Consider the following 24286-nt stretch of genomic DNA (forward strand, 5'->3'; position numbering starts at 1 on the left):
CTCTTGGTTGCAAGAAAATTCTACTAAATTTAGGCATCTGCCTTATTTTTTTAAGCATAGTTTTCCGTTGACATAGTTTAAAACATCTCCATGGGTAGAAAAATAGAAGACTATAGAAGAGTAACTAAAAGTAGTGACATCTTTAGAGTGTTTTTTGGTTTTGATAGTGTAAAGTTAGGATTTTCTTTGCCCTCACTTTAGCTGTTGAAATTCTGTGTTCCACTTTCTCTTGCAACATTTTTAGCAATCTTTTTACAGGTAATCCCCACTTTTACTATTTTCTTTCTTCTGCAGTGGATAAACTAGTATTTCTGGAAGACCAGGATTGGAATGATTTTCTGCAACAAGTGTGCTCGCAGATCGACTCCATGGAGAAGAGTACAGCGGCCTCGCGAGCCAAGCTGAATCTCCTCTGCTACCTGTGCGTGGTAGCCGGGCACAGAGAGGTGGCCCCCAGGCTCCTCCACTCGCCCCTGGTGGGTTCCTAAATCCTGGGAAGCAAATACTCCTTTCACGTCCTTGCAGCCTGCCTTCTGCACTTAACGTTTTTATTTCTATAGAGAGAAAAGCAAGCACTAAAATACTAATTCAGTTTAATTAAAATGAAAAAAGTCATTTATCAAGATGACAGGTTTGCCAGTATTGTCCTCTGTTTAACGCTTAGATCTAAAAGCATTTGAATCGACATTGACTTTGAAGAGCTTCTTTGGTAACACTCCGCTTGCATTTTACGTTAACTTGTAGTAATTGTAAGATTTATTTCATCAGTGAAATCATAAGAGAGAGATCTTTTCATCAGCTGCTAGAGTGAGCTGCCCATGTGGAGTAGGGGCTCTTTTTGTGGGTCTTCCTGGTGAATTCCAAGGTTTCTGATGTGACACTGAATGGGGAATTGAGTCTCTAAGCCTTTTTCCTTCTTCCTCTGATAATAATATTTCTTGGGCTCTCTTGGCTCATCAATGAAACCATCGGAATTTGGCAGAGCTTTTGAAATCATCCTCAGAAAGGAGCTAGAGTGTTCTGGAGCATTTTCCTTTCTGGGCCTTCATTGGGGAACTACCTTGAAAAAATTTAAGTTCATTTTCTTGCAGAGTAGTGTTACAGTTCCTTATTTGATACTTATGTTTGTGGGGTGAGGGGCAGTGGCATGTTTAGAGAATAGAATTGAGTTGGAGAAACTGGACGTACTTGTTTCTTAGTTTTTATCCAGTATATTCAGTGCTTTTGCATCTTTGTAAGTAATTACTTCCCTGGTGTGGAATTTGCATTTCATTTGTATATAGGTTTAATTTGTTAATTTAGTGGTCAATTGCTGTCTCATTTCGTGATTGAAATTCATTTTAATTTTTATATTCTAGTTCCAGTTGCTAATCCAGCATTTGCGAATAGCTCCAAACTGGGATATGTAAGTAACATTTATATTTTAATAAGTTATTCTTATTTTATTAAGTAGTTAAAACATTTATTAAAAGCACATACTCTTAAATACTTATTACAAAATATTCTAAAGTAATGATAACTCTGAATCATAGTCCTTTCTGTACCATTCCAACTGTAAGTTTAAAAATGAAAGTGAAGTTGAAAGTCGTTCAGTCGTGTCTGACTCTTTGGTACCCCATGGACTATGCAGTCTATGGAATTCTACAGGCCAGAATACTGGAGTGGGTAGCCTTTCCCTTCTCCAGGGGATCTTCCCAACCAGGGATCAAATCCAGGTCTCCTGCATTACAGGCGAATGCTTGACCAGCTGAGCCACAAGGGAAGCCCACGAATACTGGAGGCGGTGGCCTATCCCTTCTTCAGTGGATCTTCCCTGACCCAGGCATTGAACCAGGGTTTCCTGCATTGCAGGCAGATTCTTTACCAACTAAGCTATCCTTATCTTAATATTATAAATACAATTCTAAGATTATATAAACTACTCTAAAACTTTTTTCATGGTTACTGTTTAGAATTTTCTTTTTTAAATAATTTTAATTAGTTTATTTCTGGCTGTGCTGGATCTTCATTGTGGCAGGCGGGCTTCTCATTGCAGTGGCTTCCCTTGTTGCAGAGCATGGGCTGCAGGCGTGTGGGCTTCAGCAGTTGCCGCACATATGCTCAGTAGCTGAGGTTCTCAGGTTTTAGAGCACAGGCTCAGTTGCTCCGAGGTATGTGGGATCTTCCCTGATCGGGGATCAAACCTGTGTCTCCTGCATCGGCAGGCGGATTCTTTACCACTGAGCCACCAGGGAAGCCCTTGAACATTCCGAATCAAATGCTTTACACTTGTCCCTGTGTTTTAATTTAGTTACACTAAGGTGTTTTCCTTTGCCACTCTATCTTGCCTTAAGGTGGTTCACAAAATCTAATGAAATTATGGTCTGTAAACTCCTGATGGAAGGATGTGTACTTGCTTATATGGAGGCAGCAAGCTTGGTGAAAAGCACATTAGATAAAGTTCAGCAGGCTTTGTGCTCTGGTCACCAGTGAGACTCGATCAGATGATTGATTATTTCTTTCGGAGACTCTCAGCTTCTGAGGGAATCTCTGGGGGATGATGAAAGTGCTTTCGATTCAGACAGATGTGGGAGTGGATTACAGGTCCGCCCCTGGGCAGATTATTACAACAGTTGAGTGTCAGTTTCCTCATCTGTAAAATGAGGATAGTGTACCAAGTTCACAGATTTTAGGTAACAATTACAATTCAAAAAAAAAATTGAAGTGTAGTTGATTTGCAATGTTGTGTTAGTTTCAGGTATACGGCAAAGTCATTCAGTTATACATGTATAAATTCTTTACAATTAAATATTGAATGAAGTCCATGTATGAGGTATCTTGTACGGTGCCTGGCTCTTAGTGGGTGCTTAGTATATTTTGGGGATGTGGAAGTTGTAGTTGGTGCTGTCAAGCTCAGTTTACTGTTGAGAAGCACATGGAAACACGAAGGTGAAGGCGTTTTGTAAAATGGGCCAGTGGTAGGAGAGGAATTCTTCCATGCTGGTGAAATACGGGGGAAGCAACGGTGTCCACAGAATGCTTTCTTGAATAATTACTCTCACACATCTCCTAATATTACTCTCCCAAGGTTAATTCTGGCATTACAAAATAGGATTTTTAGGTCATTTTTGAGCCTACTGAACTTTGACAAAGATTGTGGTATGCTCAACAACATCATCTAACCCTTCAGCTGAGACTCAAATTACACCTTTGAATGGGGTGCCCCCTGCTGACTTTTAAAAACAGACATTCTTAATCCTTTCCAGGTACTACTGTTTTTTTCTGTTTTTTAGATTGACGTTTACTTGTGAAATGGGCTTTCTTGATAGCTCAGTTGGCCAAGAATCTGCCTGTAATGCCAGAGACCACAGTTGGATCTCTGGGTTGGGAAGATCTGCTTGAAAAGGGATAGGCTACCCACTCCAGTATTCTTGGGCTTCCCTTGTGGCTCAGCTGGTAAAGCATCCGCCTACAATGTGGGAGACCTGGGTTCGATCCCTGGGTTGGAAAGATCTCCTGGAGAAGGGAAAGGCTACCCACTCCAGTATTCTGGCCTGGAGAATCCCATGGACTGTAGAGTCCATGGGGTTACAAAGAGCCAGACACAACTGAGCGTCTTTCACTTACTTGTAAAACAGTTTTAATTTGAGGAAAATGATAGCTAGATGAGCCCTCTGCTCAGAGTCTTATTTTTCTCTCGTTGTCCATTCAAATACTACTACTTCCAGTGAGGCTTTTTCTGATCCAGCTCTTATCACCTTGACAGCATATGATAAGGGTCTTTAACTCAGCTAGGGGATAATCACTGTTGAAATAGGTATGCTTGCTCCTTGGTGGTGTTCTGCATATAGGAAAACAAAATGAAAAATAATGTGGTGTAATTTTGTTAAGTTTCTCTTCCCTTTATATAACATGTTTTTCATGTCATGAATTTTTTTGCCCAGGATTTTTTTTGTGGTATGCCTCTTCTTATAGGCTATGAATATTTGATCATTTTATTTACCCTGCCCCTAGTTTTGGATAGTATCATAATGTAAATAATACACTGATGAACATTTTTGTGCTTAAATCTTTGTGCCTATCTATTTTTTCTTTTTCCTCTCAGGGCAGATTTGTAGAATTAGAATGAACAGGTAGAGAACAATAGATAATTTTTGTGACTTCTGATAAATTGCCGAAAAGCTGTGTACAAACATATCAGCCTGCATTCCTAGTCACTTTGTATAAAAATGCCCTTTTGTTAGAACTCCTAACAGTGAACATTTGTAAAATCTGACTGTTTGATGTTCAGTTGCCAAGTCACGTTCTGCTCCTTATGACTAGATGAACTGCAGCATGCCAGGCTTCCTTGTCTTTCACTATCTCCCTGAGTTTGTTCAAACTCTTGTCTGTTGAGTCGATAATGCCATCCAGTCATCTCATCCTCTGTTGCCCCCTTCTCCTCCTGCTCTCAGTCTTTCCCAGCATAACCTTTGTCAATCAACTTTAAGGAGGTATACTTCACAGATAGTACATAATATTGTGATTTAAGAAATTTTATTAATTATAAATTGTACATAACAAAATTTATCATTTAGCCATTTTAAGTTATAACTCAATGGCCTTATGTATATTGTGCAGCCGTGATCACCGTCAATTTCCAGAACTTTTTCAGTTCCAAACAGAATCTCTTATCCAGTAACCATTAAATCCTGATCTCTCCTCTTCCCAGCCCCTGATAATCTCTATCTTTTGTTTCTATGAATTTCCATCTTCTTGGTGCTTAATAGAAGTGAGATCATACATTTGTGCTTTGGTGTCTGCATTACTTCACTTACCTTAAGGCTTTGAAAGTTCATCTGTCTTGCAGCATGGATCAGAATGTCTTCCTTTTTAAGGGCTGAATAATATTCCACATATGTGTATGCCATAGTTTATCTTTTCATCTGTTGATGGACACTGGGGTTGCTTCTAACTTTGACAATTGCAGAGAGTGTGGCTGTGAGCACTGGTGTGCAAATACTTGTCTGAGTCCCTGCTTTCAGTTCTTTTGGGTAATATACCTGGGAGTGGAATTGCTGGATTATTTGATGTTTTGTTCAGTGTCTTGAGAATACCGTCATACCATTTTACATGATGTCTGCACTATTTACATTCCCACCACCAGTGCATGAGGGTTCTAGTTTGTCCACATCCTCTTCAACCCTTAGTTTTTTCCATTTTTCTTTTCTTTTCAGTAGTAGCTCTTCTAATGGGTATGAAGTTACATACAATGTGGTTTTGATTTGCATCTCACTAATAACTAGTAATGTCAAGCATCTTTTCATGTCCTTATTGGTCATTTGTTTATCTTCTTTGGAGAGAAGTCTTTTCAGGTCCTTTGCCCACTTTTGGTTGTCTTATGTTTGTTTTTAGGAGTTCTGTATGTATTGTGGATATTAACCCTGTATTAGGTACCTGACTTAACAAGTGCGTTCTCCCACTCTGTGAGTTGCCTTTTTGTTCTGTTGATAGTCTTCTTTGATGCATACATTTAAAAATTTTGATGCAACCAGGTTTTTCATTTTTTTCTTTTGTTGTCTGATTTTAGTGTCATAGTCAAGAAATCATTGCCAAATACAATGCATAAAGCTTATACATTTATGTTTTTTTCTATGCTGCACTCTTTACTGGAATGTTTCTAAGTCTGAACAGGACTACCAGCCTCCCATGTTTGGTGGGAAACGCCATTTCAAATTCCTCTGGCCTCGGGGGTCACCACTGCCCAAAGTCACCCCTTGTTTCAGAGACAAGCCCCGGACTCTGGTCTTCTCCAGGACAGGCTTCTGTTCTGCCTGTACAGTGTCTGTCAGTAATGTGAGTGTTTCTACACTTCCTTATGTAAAAGATTTTTATATAAAAGGTCCATACACAGACACAAACTCATTTGCAAGTGTACCAGAACCTGTATTCCACTCCAGTCAGAATGTCTTCATTTACTAAGAAAATTATGATGCAGGGCTTGAAAATCATGACCATAAAAATTGAAGGCAGGAGGAGAAGGGGACAACAGAGGATGAGATGGTTGGATGGCATTACCGACTAAATGGACTTGAGTTTGAGCAAACTCCGGGAGATGGTGAAGGACAGGGAAGCCTGGCGTGCTCCAGTCCAGGGGGTCACAAAGAGTTGGACGTGACTGAGCGACTGAACTGAATTACGAGTTTTATAGTTTTAGCTCTTACGTATTGGTTTCTGATCCATTTTGAGTTTTGTTTGTTTTTGTTTTTTTTTTAGTACAGTATTAGGCAAGAGTCCAGGTTCGTTCATTTTGTTTGGTTGTTGCCACCTGGGCTTTTCTCTAGTTGCAGCAAGCAGGGGCAACTGCCTAGCTTCTCATTGCGGTGGCTTCTCTTGTTGCAGAGCATGGGCTCTAGGGTGTGAGGGCTTCCGTAGTTGCAGCTGGTGGGTTCTAGAGCTCAGGCTCAGTAGTTGTACATGGGCTTAGTTTCCCTGAGGCGTGCGGGATCTTCCGGAAACCAGGGATCGAACTCATGTCATCTGCATTGGCAGGCGGATTCTTTACCAGTGGGCCAGCAGGAAAGCCCAGGTTCGTTCTTCTGCATGTGTATATTTCCCAGTTTCCCCAGCACCGTTTTTTGAAAGGACTGTCCTCTCCCCATTAAATGGTGTTGGCAGCCTTGTTGATAATCGCGTTGACCACATATGGTGAGGGTTTGTTTATGGGCTCTCTGTTGTTTCATGGGTCAGTAAATCTGTCTTTCTGTGAGTATCGCAGTGTCTCAATCACCATAGTTTTATAGTAAGTTTTGAGATCAGAAAATGTGACTTCAACTTTGTTCTTGTTTTTCAAGATGGTTTTAGGTTCCCTTGATATTCATATTCTAGGAATGAGTTTTCTAGTTTTTGGTATAGCTTGATACTTCAATAAAGTAGATGCTTATTGTCAGTTTGTTTTTTTTTTAAATACAGTTTCTCCATTTGTGAGTTACTTCACTTATTAACGGATTGGATTTCATTTGGTAGGTTTCTTTCAGAATTAAAAAAATTTTTTTAAGAAGGATGTCTCCCAGAGGCTGTGCTTGTGGAGTTACTCCTTCGTTGAAGCTTTCTGGCTGTGGTTTTGGGGCCCAGGCCCCGCAGGCTGACTGAGGCCGCCCAGCACCTTCAGACCACACCCATCCTGCCCTGGTGTGTGTTCCCATTCTCTCATGTCCTAACTGCAGTTTTGGTAGACTCAGGGCCCAGCCCGCCTTTCTTCTTCCTCTTATATGTGACCAGTTGGATTCTGTTTTTCAGTGAAAAAAGAGTTTTTCTTTATATTGCAGGCCTGCAAAATTTTACTAGGATATATCTTTTTACAAATTTTCTTTGCCAGTCGGTCTCTTAAAGGCTTTAAAAGCCTTTCTTTTGCTTTTCTCTATCCTTTTGATTTCTTCATCTCTTTTTCATCCTTTTTCTGCTCCTGAAACTCCTGTAGGATGGATGTGGGATTTTGTATCTCTTGACTCTGGATTTTCTTGTGCTTCCTTACTTTTTTATTGAGATAAAATTCACCCTTTCTTGGTTTTTATTGAATTTACTTTTTTAGAGCAGTATTAGGCTTACTGCAAATTGAGGGCATGGTAAAGAGATTTCCCTTATACCTCTGCTCCCCCATACGTGCTGCCTCTCCAGTTATCAGTTTCTCCCACCTGAACGGTACATTTGTTATCAATGAAGATCCTAAACTGACATGTCAAAATCATCCGAACTCTGTACTTTACAGTACAGTTCATTCTTAGTGTTGTACATTCTGTGGGTTTGGGCACTGTTTAATGATGTGTTGCCATCGTTATGGTATCATACAGTATTTATTGGATAATAAGCAAATCTGTGTTATGCCTGTTCACACCTCTGACTTTTATTTAACCACTGACCTTTTTATTGCCTCCATGGTTTTGCATTTTCCAGAGGGTCATGTAGTGGGGATCATAAAGTATGTAGTTGTTTCCGATTGGCTTTTTTTCCTTAGTAACACACATTTAAGGTTCCTCCATGTCTTTCCATGGCTTGATAGCTCATTCTTTTTAGTGCCAGGTATTCCATTGTCTGGATGTACCACAGTTTATTTAACCATTCACATAATGAAAGGGGTAATTACTATTTCTTTCCTCTCTCTGGCAAAGATCTTTGAAAAATTTTTACTTTGCATTTCACCATTAAAGCACAACTTCAGTTTTTGTCACCATTACAAATGGACTTTCCAGGTAGCTCTTTGGTGAAGAATCCACCTGCCAGTGCAGGGGACGCCAGATACACAGGTTTGATCTGTGCATCGGGAAGGTCCCCGGAGGAGGAAATGGCAGCCCACTCCAGTGTTCTCGCCTGGAGAATCCTGTGGACAGAGGAGCCTGGCAGGCAACAGTCCATAGGGTCACCAAGAGTCAGACACGGCTGAGCGACTGAGCATGCATGCACGCAGTTGGGCTGCAGAGGGCATTGTGTTCATGTCTCCCTGTGTACACAAGGGGGCATTGCTCTGGGCCATACACGTGGGGGAATGTACGCTCACCCTACCCATTCCACTTTTCTCTCATGGTGACGCTTACAGCTGTGTAATGTAACTAAATGGGGTTGATTTACTTGGTCCTAACTCTCCACTTCAGAAGCCATTTTCTGTCTGTTTGCAGAAGGGCCAAGGTCGCTCGGGTGATTGGTTTACTGGCCTCGCACACAAGTGAGCTCCAGGAAAATGCACCTGTTATTGAGGTAACTTCTTTTATTACTGAAATGTGAGGAATGGCAGAGAATGTTCTCAATTTTAGAACATACAGCTTTCATGGGTATTCACTTAAGCGTTTTTCATGGAATGTGGCAGCCGCTATAAAGTAACCTCAGCAGACCTTCACACTTCAGCACAGCCTCTCATTTTCAACATTGGCAGTTATTGAAGGTGATGTGGTGGAGTTACATGGCTTCTGGGCTCTATTCATTGTGATTTCAACAATTTTTAGATGAAGCTTTGTTTCATTAACTAGATTACTTAGATGTCTGGATTAACATCCATTTCTTGGATGTTAATTTTAAAAAGTAATAGTGTGTATTTAGCTATTTAGGAAACTTTTGAATTAACATATACTATGTTGGGAACTGTTTTCTGTTGGATAATGAGGGATTTTCAAAATAACTTGAAATTGTGTCAGGTGCTCCTTTATAATGCCATCTTTTTACAAATTCTGTTATTGCTTACAAGATTTTTGTATTGTGTTGCTCAGTCAATGAGTCACGTCCGACTCTTTGAAATCCCGTGGACTGTGGCACGCAAAGCCTCCCTGCCTCTCACTATCGCCTGAAATTTGCCCAAGTTCATGTCTATTGAATCCAACAAAATTTTTAGTTCTGTAACAGTGGAAACAACCACTAGATGGCACTCAAACACAGGAAACAAAGTTTTGCAAGGTACGCCACTGTTAAGACCAATTGACTGTAGCAATTGAGACAACCACTAGAGGACGCTCAAACACTGGAAGCAAAGTTTCACAAGTTAGAACTTCAGGAAGAAATAAGCTTGGCAGGTACATGGCAATTTGTTCATCTTTTCCCTGTTTTTTTGGTTTCTGCTGCATGAGATGTGGTCCCAGTCCATTGGCTATTATTACCATTTTAGATTAAGGGAAGCCATGACAGCCTTTTGAGAACAATGCAGTCGTTTCAGGAGATGAGGATTCCTGTGAGGCCCAACTATGAGCCTTAGGTTCAGAACTCTTGAGACGAGGTTTCTGTAGCACAATTGTGTGTCCATACGTAGTTTCTCAGTAAATCATCAATAAAATTCCAAGTGTGAAATATGCCCTGATTTCTCCAGTACGTTTCAATAAAACTCGTGGTTGAAGATCCTATAGGCATTTTAAAGGCATAGACCTCATTTTATTTTATTAATTTTTAAAATTTTATTTTTTTAATTGAAGTACAGTTGATTTACAATGTGTCACTTTCAAGTGTCCAGCAAAGTGATTCAGTTATATGTATATCTGTCTGTCTGTATCTCTTCTTTTTTCAGATTCTTTTCCCTTGTAAGTTATTACAAAATACTAAGTATGGTTTTCTGTGCTATACAAGTAGGCCCTTGTTATCTATTTTACATATAGTAGTATATATATGTTAATTCTTAATTATCCTCCTCCCCTTTCCCCTTTGGTAGCTATAAGTTTTTTTTTCTACGTCTGTGGGTCTATTTCTGTTTTGTCTATAGGTTGATGTGTATTATCTTTTTTTTTTTTCAAATAAAGATTCCATGTATAAGTGATATCATATGATACTTGTCTTTCTTTGTCTGTGTTACTTCACTTAGTATCATAATCTCTGTCTGTCCATGTTGCTGCTAATGGCACTATTTCATTGTCTTTTTATAGAACCTCATTATTCATCACTGTAATCCATGGTGCCTAGCCAACCAAGTAACGTGTGTACATCTGGTATTCAGTCCATGTTAAAAGATTTAATAAACGATTACAAGAATGGTAGGAAAGTGTGGCAGTATAATTTGTTACAAGGAGACAGAAGAGATGGATGGAGAAAAATCTATTTTACTTATGATACAGTTTAAGTCCCTTCCATCTTATTCTGCCATTACTGGCTACAGAAAAGAGCTAGTTGTGGTCTCTTGTATATATTTAGAAGCATTTATTAAATTCTTCCTTATGTTTTCTACAGAAAAATATAGCCAGCTTCTTATACTTTTCCTCCTAGGCAACACATTATCACCCTGAGTTTGTTGTCGTTCTTATGTGTAATAATTTAAAATAAATACTATGATATTATGTTACATATATTTAAATCTTAAACATGCAGTGGATATATTTTAGGAAATTGAATATAAAACCTTAAGATACAGAACTGGAAGGAATGTTAACAGATACTCTAGTTTGATCCCTTCATTAAACATTTTCATTATGGAAAATCTCAATGTACGTAAAAGGAGAGAGACTGAAATACTGCGATCATGTCTGAGAGTTACTGAAATTTTACGAATGTTGTCTGTCTGTTGTCTCACCCTCTCACTCACCCTCCTTATCTCTTTCCCTTTCTCTGTTCTCCTCCCTCTGTCTCCCCCCTCCCCCTGTTAGTGTTTTTTTTTTTTTTGCGGTGCTATGTGTCCTGCTTGCCGGATCTTAGTTTCCTGACCAGGAATTTTTTGAACTCCAGCCCCCAGCAGAAAGTGTGGAATCCTAACCACTGGACTGCCAGAGAAATTCCCAACCCCCAACCCCCGCTATAGTATTAAAAAAAAAAAAAAAATCCTAGACATCATATTGTACTCATAAATGCTCTAGTGTATATATCTAACAGAAAAGGCTTTTAAAAAATAGTCACCATGCTGTTACCACAGCTAACAAAATTGACAGTGGTTCCCCAATATTTAATACCAGTCGGTGTTGAGATTTCCTTGATGTCTCACACATGTCATTCTGTATTTTTTCATTGAACCAGGACTGAAATAAGGTCCTGTACTGCATTTAGAGAACATTGACTATTGAGTCCCTTAATTTCAAACATTTTCCTATTATTTTTTAGTGCCATTTATTTATCAAGGAGAAATTGGCATTTGTTTTAACCAGAGCTGAGTTTCATTAGGTTTTATTCTATCCTTTGTGATCCTCTCTCTCCTATATTTCCCATGAACTGCTTGTTAGATGCGTAGACTTGCTTAGATTCAAGTTGTTTTATGGAGAAAGGGTAGGAATTCTTCCTGGTTGGTGCTCTGTGTTTCCTGTTGACTCATAGGAAGATGCATATAATGATGTCTGGTTACCTCCATATTAGTGATAGTGTGACTGCTCACTAGCTTCAAGTGTTGTCAGTGCTATGATTTTGAACTTTTCCATCACGCTAACATTTCTAGCACCCATCGATGATCAATGCTTAGTGGCATTAGTCCTTCAGGGTTCCAAAAATCATAATTTTCTCTTTCTATAATTCTTTTCTCATATACAGCTGGTAATTTTTCTTACAGTAGAACTTTCCCACCTCAGCTAATTGGTTATCCAAAAATACAGTGTGTTTAGCAAAGGCAGGATGAATGATTATCCACCTTTATAGACCAATATTCAGAATAACATGTTGTGCATTAGTAGTCTTAATTCTGTCCAGTGAGATTTTTTTTTTTTGTATTAAGAAATTATGGATTTACATGTGTATGTTTGTACATTTCAGTCTTCTGTAGGTGTTAGTCTTTTGGACTGAGTTCCACCTCAGTCCAACAGGAGCCCGTTAAGGTTTGCTCCTTGCTCCTTTCTGTGTGAGCTGACTACTCTCTCTGATAACTTAGTTGCTTTCTGTCAATGAGATTTCACTACCCTTGGGAATAGTCAGTCTTAGTTCTGAAGTCAGTTCTACAAGAAACCTTATTTAATTTTAGCTGACAATAGTGCTTAGAGAACACAGTCTGGGTCTGGGTGTCACTGATGCTGGGATTGTCATTTCTTCTAGCTAGGAAATGTTCGTAAAGAGAAAAATCACAAGTTCACTCATACCCGTACTTCCAATTCACAACTTTTCTATTTAAAATTTAAGTGCTCTTGTTATAAGCTGAAAGCCTTAGTTGCTCATGACATCAACACACTTACCTTCTTTAACCAATAGTTGAGAATAAATGGTTTAAAAATAATAACTGTATTATTAGTAACAATAAAATTACAAAGTGCTATTTAAGTTACTATTATTATTATTTTTTGGTCCTTGGGATACACTCTACAGACAGAAACTGAGTTTTCAGATCAATTCAAATAATCTTGTCACCAATTTGATATATAATTATATGTATTTTCCTTTTGTGTTGCATATTTTGGGATTATAGACGCAGGGCTTGCTTTGTGCGTTCTTTTTTTGGATTAAAGATGGTAATACTCTTTTTACTGAAGTGTTACAAATACACGGAAATGTGCACAAAACATAAATTTCATGCCCAGTGAATTGTTGCAAGTGGAAACCCAGGAAACTGCCCCTGGTTCAAGAAACAGAACATTGCCAGCACGCCAGGAGATCCTTCGGGCCTGATCTTGATCACTCATCTCTCCCTTTGCTCTAAAGGTGACTCCTGCCATACCTTCTGATGCTGTGATTACTTTGCACTGTGTTACCCAGTTATATTTAAATTGAATCACATGGCATGTGGTCTTTGGTCTCTGGCTTCTGTTACATGTCATGTGTGTGAAATTCATTCTCGTTGTGGGTGTCTGTCGTGCCTTTTCATTACACCATTGCACCACTGGTGATGGACGTTTGGGTTGTTTGCTATGTTTGGCTATTACAGGTAAATCTTGTAAAAACATTTTGATGCACTTATGTGAGCCTTCTATTGGATAAACCTAGGAGTTAGAGTTGCTGGGTCATAGGATATGTGTATGTTCAACTTCACAGGGTCATCTAAACTGTTTTCCAAAATAGTTTTATAACCTTAAAATCCTTTCACCAATGAAAGAGAATTTTCAGTGCTCTGTGTTTTCATTAATACTTGGCTTTGGCATAAAATCGTGTTAAATTAGCATCTACCAAGTTCTTGATTTTTAGCCTATTTTTTAACATGAATGAGTGTTGAATTTGATTCTGTGACATCTATAGAGGTGATTGTATCGGTTTTATTCCTATCTCTCTTAATAGATAGGTTATATCAATGGCAGTCCTAAAATTAAACCACCCTAGCATTTTTAGAAGGCCTTCCACTCATGATGTATTAACATCTTTATAATGCTCTGTTGGATTCTTTTTGATCGTATTTTTTCTGGATTTCTGTCCCCATTTTTTTTCCCCATGACACTAAGTTCTTGAAAAGTCCAAGTGAGTTGCCTTGTGCAATGTTCCATATTTGTCTGTTTGCTTTCTCTTGGTATCATTAAATTTGATTCTCTAGTCCCAATGTTTCCTATAAATTCTAAGTTAGGTCTGGAAACTTGATGGGTTCAAGTTAAGTTCTTTTTAGAAATACTGTATCATAGATGATGTTGGCTACTTCGTATTTCATTGTATCAGGAAACATGGTGTTTGAACTTACTTGGATCATTTGTTAAAGAGGTGATGCCAGATATCTTTGCAGTGTCTCCTTCACTGCCAAGTTGAGTGGACAGTAAGAAAATAACTTGAAAAGTTACATGAATTGTAACTCTCCTGTTTTGATCTTTTTCTAAATTAGAACTCGTGATTTTAGTTCATGGCATGCTAATCAATGTATTAACTGTCACTAATTCCCATTGTGTTTTTCTCTCGTTTTCAACAGATTAGTTCACTTAGTTCATTGTGTATGCAACTGTATTATTGCTGTTACTGTTTGAAAATTCATCCAGTTGTCAAATTTATTTTACTTTTTATGTCATTTTTTTTGCTAGGATAATCATTATCTTACGAATTCTTAATTTAAGGATATTGACCCTCTGTTATTCAGCCTTCTACTGAATTGATTTTAGATTTTTTTTTTTAAAACTTTTTGTTTTGTATTGGAGTATAGCTAATTAACAATGTTGTGATAGCTTGAGGTGGACAGCAGAGGGACTTAGCCAGATATATACATGTAGCCATTCTCCTCCTAACTCCCCTCCCATCCAGGCTGCCACATGACATAGAGCAGAATTCCCTGTGGTCTTAGGTTTGAATTTTATGGTAAGTGGTAGATATATGGTGATTTGAAGCATTATGCAGCTTAGTTCTCTCTGAACATTGTATACTTGTGGAACTCTTAAGTGCAGGACACGATGAACTGTATTTACGGACAGTTGGCTGTTCTGGCATCTATTTTAAAGGCTGTGGTGTAGCATGTCCACTTTAGGCTCTTGTTCTCTGTTACGCTGCACAGTCTCACTGCTCCCCTGGTGCCTTGCATGCTGTAGCTTTTCATTACTGAAACGACTGCACACGGTGAGCTCTCATGGTCCTTGTTTCCCACAGTCCTCATTTCCAACATATCACTTTTTGGAAGAACAAATGATACTTGTTCCACTTTGGGATGTACCTATTTCATGTACATAAATGGAATTATTTTTACCTAGAGTTTTTCCCATGTACTGTCCATTATACTTGTTTTTTCTACTTATAAAATAACATATGTTTTTCGAACTATGACAACTTAGCTACTTAGATTACTTGGAAATCCTCCCACAGCAGCAAAACAAGAAATCTAGAAATACAGGATAAAATGTAACAAAGACTTTTAAAATACTTAGTTGGATGTCTGGGAAAGTAAGAAAAATTTGCAAAAGTCAGAAATAGGGAGCTGAAATGTGAAATGGTAAGACTTTGAGGCTATCTGAGGCAGGGTAGGGTGGTGGTTATTGTCATTGAGTTTTGAGATCTGGTGGAACCTGAGAATAGAAATTGAGGCCTTAGGTTGCCCAGCAGCAGTTTGTTGGAACTAAGGCTCTTGAAGAGCTACACCTTTAGTAGGAAGGGGAATTTGCAGGAAGAATAAGAAAAGGAGATATCAAGGAAGCTTGTTGATTTTATCTTTAGCTCTAGAAAAGTTTAAAGTTTTTATGTAAGTTTGTAACCAGAGTTTTTTGGGTTTTATTACTGTTTGGAGTATGCATTTACACTTCTTCCCAGGTGAGAAACTTTTTCATAAAAATCAAACCTGGGTTGGAGTTGTGGCTCTGGTAATGGATGAGAAGCTTCTGCTAATAATGATAAGGAATCTAGACAGAATATGAAACAGAAGTAGGTAGAAGGTGGAGGGGACGCCCAACTTTGAAGAAAGGAAGCTGACTGTGTGAGCTATATTTTCAACTGGCTTATCCTCGGGCCGTTGCTCCGAGTTTCCGTAGGGAACAGAGTTCAAGTAGAACCCAGCAGTCTTCCCAGGTCAAGGAACTGAGTCCCACCTCCTAACTTGGTAGGACTTGACCTCCAAACTCTTATATCCCCAGCTCTGGGCAATTGTGGAAATTTCTGCTCCTCTTTGACCTCTCACCCTACTGCTTTCTGCTGGGTTCCAGGGAGTGTCACACACACACACAGCCTCCAAGTTAGCTGGAGACTTCAGAAAATTTTGGAAAATTTCTAACAATTATGCCATCAAACATTTTTTCTAGCTCATTCTATAGTTTATGTGTATATTATGTTGTATGTACACATTGTATGTGTTTTTGCATTGTATATGAAATAGAGTAATGCTGATATAAGGTGAAATGTGATTACTTAACAGACGCTATCATAATCTCAAGAGTATCCAGTAAAAAGGGAAACAAACAGCTGTAGCTAATTTGGTCAGTAGAAGAAATGCAGTGCAATTCTGAACTCGATCAAAAGTAAGTTGGGAAAGGAGGATTAAAGGGAGAAACATAAAATGGGACAAATAGAAAGTGAATAGCAAGATGGTAGACTTAAACCACATCACATTAATAATTACATTAAAGTTCAGTGGCCTAGATACTTCATTTAAAAGGCACAGGTTGTCATACTGGATTAAAAAGAGAAACCTAGCTATATGAAGTTTACATAAGACATACTTTAAATATGAAGGTAGACTAAAAACATGGAAAAAGATATACCATGGAAACACAACTAATAAGAAAGCTGCATAGCTATGTTAATAAAAAGACAGATACTAAGGGAGTAACACTAGAGTTAGAGATAGGTGTTTTATAATAAAAGTTTCAATGCATTTTGTTGTTTTTAGTTGCAAAGTTGTGTCCAACTCTTTTGAGACCCCATGGACTGTAGCCTGCCAGGCTCCTCTGTCCATGGAATTTTCCTGGCAAAAATACTGGAGTGGGTTGCCATTTCCTTCTCCAGAGGATCTTCCTGACCCAGGGATTGAACCTGTGTCTCCTGCATTGGCAGGCAGATTTCTTTTTAAAAAAATTTTTTTAAAAATTTTGAATTGGAGGTTAGTTACTTTACAATATTGTGATGGTTTCTGCCTTACATCAGCATGAATCAGCCATAGGTATATGTGTATGTCCCCTCCCTCTTAAACCTCCTTCCCCATCGCACCCCTCTTGGTTGTCACAGAGCACTAACTTTGGGTTCCCTATGTCACACAGAAAATTCCCACTGTCTGTGTACTTTACATTTGGTAATGTATATGTTTCAGTGCTGTTCTCGCATCATCCCACCTTCTCTCTCCCTCACTGTGTCCATAGGTCTGTTCTCTGTGTCTGCATCTCCACTGCTGCCCTGTAGACAGGTTCATCAGTACTATCTTTCTAGCCTCCATATATATGCATTAATATACAATATTTGTCTCTTTCTGACTTACTGCTCCTTGTATAATAGGCTCTAGGTTTGTCCACCTCTTTAGAACTGACTCAAATGCATTCCTTTTTATACCTGAGTAATATTCCATTGTGTATATGTACTACAACTTCTTTATCCATTCATCTGTTGATGGACATCTAGGTTGCTTTTAGGTCCTAGCTATTGTAAATAGTGCTGCAATGAACGTTGGAGTACGTTTCTTTTTCAGTTATGATTTCCTCAGGGTATATGCCTAGTAGTGGGATTGCTGGGTCTTATGGTAGTTTTATTCCTAATTTTTTAAGGAACCGCCATACTGTTCTCCACAGTGGTTGCATCAATTTACATTCCCACCAGCAGTGTAAGAGGGTTCCCTTTTCTCCACATCCTCTCCAACATGTATTGTTTGTGGATTTTTTGATGATGGCTATTCTGACCTGTGTGAGGTGATATCTCATTGTAGTTTTGATTTGCATTTCTCTAATAACAAGTGATGTTGAGTGTCTTTTCATGTGTTTATTAGCCATCCATATGTCTTCTTTGGAGAAATGTCTGTTTTAAGTTTTCTGCTCATTTTCTGATTGGGTTGTTTGTTTTTCTGGTATTGAGCTTGTGTATTTTGTAGATTAGTTCTTTGTCAGTTGTTTCATTTGCTATTTTTGTCTGTCATTCTGTAGGCTGTCTTTTCACTTTGCTTATGGTTTCCTTAATTGTGCAAAAGCTCTTAAGATTAATTAGGTCCCATTTGTTTATTTTTGTTTTTATTTCCATTACTCTAGGAGGTGGGTCATAGAGGATCTTGCTGTGGTTTATGTCAGAGTGTTCTGCGTATGTTTTTCTCTTAAGTTTTATAGTTTCTGGTCTTACATTTAGGTCTTTAATCCATTTTGAATTTATTTTTTTTGTGTGTGGTGTTAGGAAGTGTTCTAATTTTATTCTTTACACGTAGTTGCCCAGTTTTCCCAGCACCACTTATTGAAGAGATTGTCTTTTCTCCATTGTGTATCTTTGCCTCCTTTGTCAAAGGTAAGGTGACCATAAGTGCGTGGATTTATCTCCAGGCTTTCTCTCTTGTTCCATTGGTCTATATTTCTGTCTTTGTGCCAGTACCATACTGTCTTAATAACTGTGGCTTTGTAGTAAAGTCTGAAGTCAGAAAGGTTGATTCCTCCAGCTCCATTCTTCTTTCTCAAGATTGCTTTGGCTATTTGGGGTCTTTTGTTTTTCCATACAGATTGTGAAATTATTTGTTCTAGTTCTGTGAAAAATACCATTGGTAGTTTGATGCGGATTGCATTGAATCTACTGATTGCTTTGGGTAGTGTAGTCATTTTCACAGTATTGATTCTTCCAATCCAAGAACATGGTATATCTCTTCAACTATTTGTGTCATCTCTAATTTCTTTCATCAGTGTCTTATAAAAATCCTCAACAAAATCTAGAAAACAGAATCCAACAACACATTAAAAAGATCATATATCATGATCAAGTGGGCTTTATCTCAGTGATGCAAGGATTCTTCAATATATACAAATCAATCAGTGTGACATACCATATTAACAAAGTGAAAAATGAAAACTACATGGTCACCTCAATAGATGCAGAGAAAGATTTTGGCAAAATTCAACACCCATTTATAATAAAAAGTTTCTCCAGAAAGTAGGCATAGAAGGAGCATATGTCAAGATAATAAAGGCCATATACGACAAACCCATTTCAAACATTATTCTTAATCGTGAAAAATTGAAAGCATTTCCTCTAAAATCAGGACAAGACAAGGGAGCCCTCTCTCGCCACTGTTACTCAGCATAGTTTTGGAAGTTCTAGCCATAGCAATCAGATAAGAAAAAGAAATAAAAGGAATCCAGTTTGGAAAAGAAGTAAAACTCACAGTTTGCAGATGACATGATTCTTTACATAGAAAACCCTAAAGATGCTTCCAGAAAATTATTAGTGCTAATCAATGAATATTGTAAATTTCTGGATATAAAATTTAATGCACAGAAATCCCTTGCATTCCTATACCTTAGCAGTGAAAAGTCAGAAGGAGAAATTAAGGAAACAATTCCTTTCACCATTGCAACAGAATGAAATACTTAGGAATGAACTAACCTACGGAGACAAAGGACCTGTGTGGGAGGTGCATTCTTTACCACTGAGCCACCAGGGAAACCCCTTCAGTGCATTAGGAAATATTAGCAACCCTGAATTTATATGTACCAACTATGAGCACTTTAAAATAAAGAGAAAATTGACAGAACTAAAAGGAGAAGTAGACAAATATGTTACTATTATTGAATATTTTTTAAGCAAGAAAAAAAGAACATACTGATAGAAGATTTGAATGATATGAATGAAATTGAATTAATTGCATTTACAGAATACTAATTCAAAGTAATGTAAAATAAATTTATTTAAAATGCACACTAAATATTCACTAAGACCATATTGTCAGCCATGAAACATATCTTAACAAAGGGTTAGAATCAATTAGGATATATTCTCTTACGGCGATGGGATGAAATTAGAAGTTAATAAGACGAAATTAGAAAATTTCTCAAATTTTTAGAAATTAAGCAAATTACTTTTAAGTACCTGATGTTTGTTTTCTTTATTCATCAGTTTCATGATTTATTTAACTGAAGTATAGTCAGCTTAAAATGTTGTGCTAGTGTCAGATGTACAGGGCAGTGATTTAGTTACACATAATACAGATCTATTTGTCACATTCTTTTCTCTTATACAAGATATTGAGTATAGCTTCCTGTGCTGTATACTAGGTCATTGTTGCTCATCTATTTTTATAGGAGTGTATATATGCTAGTCCCAGATTCCTAAATTATCCCCTGCTCCTTTCCCCTTTGGTGACTGTTTTAAGTTTGTTTTCTATTTCTGTGGATCTATTTCTATTTTGTAAGTGAGTTCATTTGTATCTTTCTTTTAAAAGTTCCACACAGAAGTGGTATCGTATTTGTCTCTGTCTGGCTTACTTCACGTAGTATGATATTCTCTAGATTCATCCATGTTGCTGCAAATGACATTATTTCATTCTTTTTTTATGGCTGAGTAGATTCCATTTCATATATATTTAATCTATTGCATTTTCTTTATTCATTCATCTGTCGATGGACATTTAGGTTGTTTTCATGTCTTGACTATTGTAAATAGTTCTGCAGTGAACACTGTCTTTGTATGTCTTCTCAAATTAGACTTTTCTCCAGGTACTTGCCCAGGAGTGGATCTTACTGGTAACTCTAATTTTAGTTTTTTAAGGAACCTTCATACTGTTCTTCATAGTGACTACCAATTTGCATTCCCACCGACAGTAACTCATGTGTTAATGAAGAACTCCCAAGAGGATTTATGTAACATTTAACCTTAATGATAAAGGACACCTAACACATCAAGATGTTTGTGATGTTGTTAAAATGGTAGTAAGAGGGGATAACCCACAGCTTTAAGTGCTTGCATAGCGAACATTAGCTGTGAAAAGCCTCATGCATATCAGAATTACTGGGAAGGTTTGTTAAAATGTGGACTGTTGGACCTCACCTCCAGCATTTCTCATTCAGCAGGTGGAGGAGGGCATAAGCATTTGTGTCTCAGTAAGTTCCCAGATAACTTTTTAATGTTGCTGGTTCTGGGACTATAGTTTGAAAACCAGTATATTGGAAATCAAAAATGTTTTAAGTTCCATTTTAAGAAAGTTAGAGAAAAGAGCAAATTCAATGCAACTCTGTTAAAATAAAGGAAGTAATAAAAAGTAAGAGCTGAAATCAATGAACTGGAAAAGTAACTATATAAAACCCAGTAAAACCAATAGTTCATATTTTGTTAACTTAAAATTATTAAAACTTATAGCCAAGAGAAAATAAAGAGAAAATGCAAATAAACAATATCAGGACTGAAAGGAAGACAGCAGGGAGAAAACTGAACATTCAAGGGACTGAGTAGCTTCATGCTTACTTAAATGGTGATGACTTAAATGGTCAAGTTGCCCGCATAACACAACTTTCTGGAACTGATGGAAGAAGTTCCATCAAGAAGTTCTCCACAGATTTGGAGAACCCTGAGTCTGTGAATAAATTAGTAAAAAACCTTCCACCCATAACAGCTCTGGGCTTGTATGAGTTCACTGGTGAATTCAACCCCTACCCCCGCCCCCCAATACAGTGTAATATACACATGCGCACACACACACATATGTACATAAATCGATATATGTTTATTTATATTTACACAACATCAGGTTTATTTAGCTTTATGAGAAGGTGCAGGGCAGGCAACATAGTATGAATGATAACAGGCTGATTGCCTTAGGGCAGAGAATGGATTCAATTCACTGTCACAGGAAGACAGGATTAATAAATGTAGATGGAGTGGGGGTAAGAGTTGGTGGTGGAGAATGAGGGATCTCATATCTGATGGTTTCTGATGATGGAGTACATCAAGGTCACCACTGCAGAAAGGCAGAGAAGATATGGAGCTGTCATCTCAGAATGATAAGAAAGGAGGACTCCATAGAAACCAAGTTTGATTTATTTCACCTTAAATTCTTCATTGCAGTCTGCCTAGTGGTTGTGTGATGTTCTGTGGAGGACAGTTGGGTTTTAATCAAGGGAAGAGTTGAGTGTATTGAGGGGAGGGAGTGCTCACTTCCAAGCCCTCTTGCCTGAGGCCTTACTGTTTTAAGTCTTTCTCCCCAGAACCCTATCTATGTATGAAAGCATGTAAAGACTGTGAGAAGGTGGTGGGCTCATGGGCTTGGATGTTTAAAGAAATATTGGTGAAGGGCTTTGGATAAGGAAACTTGAGAGAAGCTATGAGTGGAGGTGAGGGAGTGTTTGAATTGGAGAAGTTGGGGATACCATGAGGGGTCCGGGTGTGACGGTGGGTCAGCGGCTGATTCAGGGTAGAGGAACAGGGGAGTGAGTGAGGAGCTCAAGGGCCTGTTGTGTGGTCAGGGTTCTGGTGTGTCCTTCACAGAGATGGCCACTTGGCTGAAGGTGGGGGCAGGAGTACAGGTGGAGAGGAAGGCAGTGAGCCAGGAGCCCGTGGTCTCAGCGGACAAGAAGTGTGAGCTGGGGGTCAGTAGCTGAGGGCGCTGAGCTCATGTCATCATCATGACAATATGATGTCATGATGCAAGACTCAGAACCACAGGTCCTTGGCCAAGACCAAGGGTTTGAGACGGTCAGCCGGAGTGAGGAAGACACCAGCCCCACTCCGCCTCAAAGTGCACTTCAGTTCTGGCTCAAGATGCTTGCTGCTTGGCAGGGCAACGTGAAGCACAGAGAGACATCGATTTTCCACCGAAATCTCAGGGAGAATGATCTCTGTCTCCTTTGGATAAAGTGCTATTGGAATCTGTCCCACAGTAAGGACTCCCTTAAGATCAGTGCTGTGTACGTGAGGGTTTGTGTTACAGCCCAGGGCAGAGCCCTCAACAAAGTATTGCCGGTGGGAAGAACTCTTGATACATTAGCCATGTTTTTGTGAACTTTTTTCTCTCTAAAACCTGAATTTGAGCAGGATTTTCTTGTTGATGGCAATCTGTAGAAATGGTGCTGTGTGTTTCCCTGAGAAAACTACCGCTGCCTTGTGGAGTGTCTGTTCCCCTTCTTGTCAGAGTTATTCAGTGGCCCCGCAGGACGCTGTGTCCCTCACTTCGGCCGCCTCGGTAGTTTCTGTGCTGTGGGGCTGGAGAACGCCATCTTTCACAGCAGACGCTGTGTGACCATTTCTGGCTTGTGTGAGGCCCCGAGCTGGGGCTGGTTATCATGTGTAACCCTTCCCCGTTACTAGTTTCAGTGAATTTACCCTTGCGCCTCCCTGCTAAACAAACTTGTGCTTCTCTTACCTTTCGGACATCATGAGAGGTAAAATGTGTTGAAATTAACAAAGCAGGAGTTGTATCATGTTCATGCCTTTGTGTAGAATGATGTGAAATGTTCTGGATTTGTTGTATTAAGCCATGATGTTGAAGTTCGTATCATTTGGGGAATTGGCATATTTGAATCAACTTCTGCATACAAATTAAACATCTCACATCAAAGCATATTTAAAAGGCGTGTTTCCTAATTTCTTATAATGATAGAATTCATTTAATTTCTTACCTGACATCTTGTAGAATGATTTTTAGCTTCTGTGTTTTCTGTCTGACTAATTTTTATGCTCATTTTACCTGGGCTTAATATTTTTAGAGCAGCCATTGTGAGGCTTATATATTTGAATGTGATGTAATTTAGTAATCCTTGGGAACTAGCAAACCATCACATTTAATTTTCTGTTAGATGAAAGAAACATGGGAAGAGAATTGGTGATGGAAAGAATTGCCAAGAATACAACTCATCACAGCTGATCCCTGAAGCAGAAAAATGCAATTTAAAAATGAGCTTCCGTTGCATTTCTGAGGAGTGTTGAAAAGATGATAAGAATATAGTAACAAGTAAATAATACTAGTTTTATATATATATGTAGATGTGAGCTTGTCTTTTATATATATATATATATATATATATATATAAAACTATATATGAAGTAAAGTTGCTCAGTCGTGTCTGACTCTTTGCGACCCCATGAACTGTAACCTACCACGCTCCTCTGTCCATGGGATTTTCCAGGCAAGAGTACTGGAGTGGGTTGCCATTTCCTTCTCCAGGGGATCTTCCCGACCCAGGGATTGAACCCGGGTCTCCTGCATTGTAGGTAGACGCTTTACCTACAGCTTTATCAGCTGGCTGTCTGATAGCCAGCTCCAAACTACAGTATTGGAGCTATGTCTCTGTGCCATAGCTTTTCAATTATTATATATCAAAAAGATTCAATTTTAATATCAGATAATGGTAACTTCTTAGGAAAACATTTATATAGTGAGCATGCATAATTGTGTTCTGCTGTTCCCAGAAAAAAAAAGTCATTTAACCCTCAACAAATGTATATATGCCAATTGCACCGCAGGAGATGCTTGCATCAGATACAGAAGAGGGGACCTGCCACCGTGCGGCTGTACCTGTGATATACATCTGGCTTGGTTTCCTCTGCCTGGAGTGGCCTCTCCCCCCATCTGTGTCAGGATTAGTTTGTGGTCACCAGAGGGAAGTGAAGACGAGCGGAAAGAAGG

At 38.6% G+C, this 24286-nt stretch overlaps 1 protein-coding gene across 3 annotated transcripts in view; it reads left to right on the forward strand.

Moving 5' to 3' along the window:
• ULK4 (unc-51 like kinase 4) overlaps nt 1-24286 on the forward strand; it is a 502923-nt gene that overhangs the window by 34991 nt on the left and 443646 nt on the right. For all 3 annotated transcript variants that reach the window (XM_043443377.1, XM_043443375.1, XM_043443376.1), the window contains 3 exons: nt 295-476; nt 1359-1405; nt 8631-8709. In XM_043443377.1, coding sequence (XP_043299312.1) covers nt 295-476; nt 1359-1405; nt 8631-8709 — 308 coding nt within the window. The remainder of the gene's footprint in view (nt 1-294; nt 477-1358; nt 1406-8630; nt 8710-24286) is intronic.

This window comes from Cervus canadensis, chromosome 22 (genome assembly GCF_019320065.1).
Source record: "Cervus canadensis isolate Bull #8, Minnesota chromosome 22, ASM1932006v1, whole genome shotgun sequence".
Taxonomy (NCBI): domain Eukaryota; kingdom Metazoa; phylum Chordata; class Mammalia; order Artiodactyla; family Cervidae; genus Cervus; species Cervus canadensis.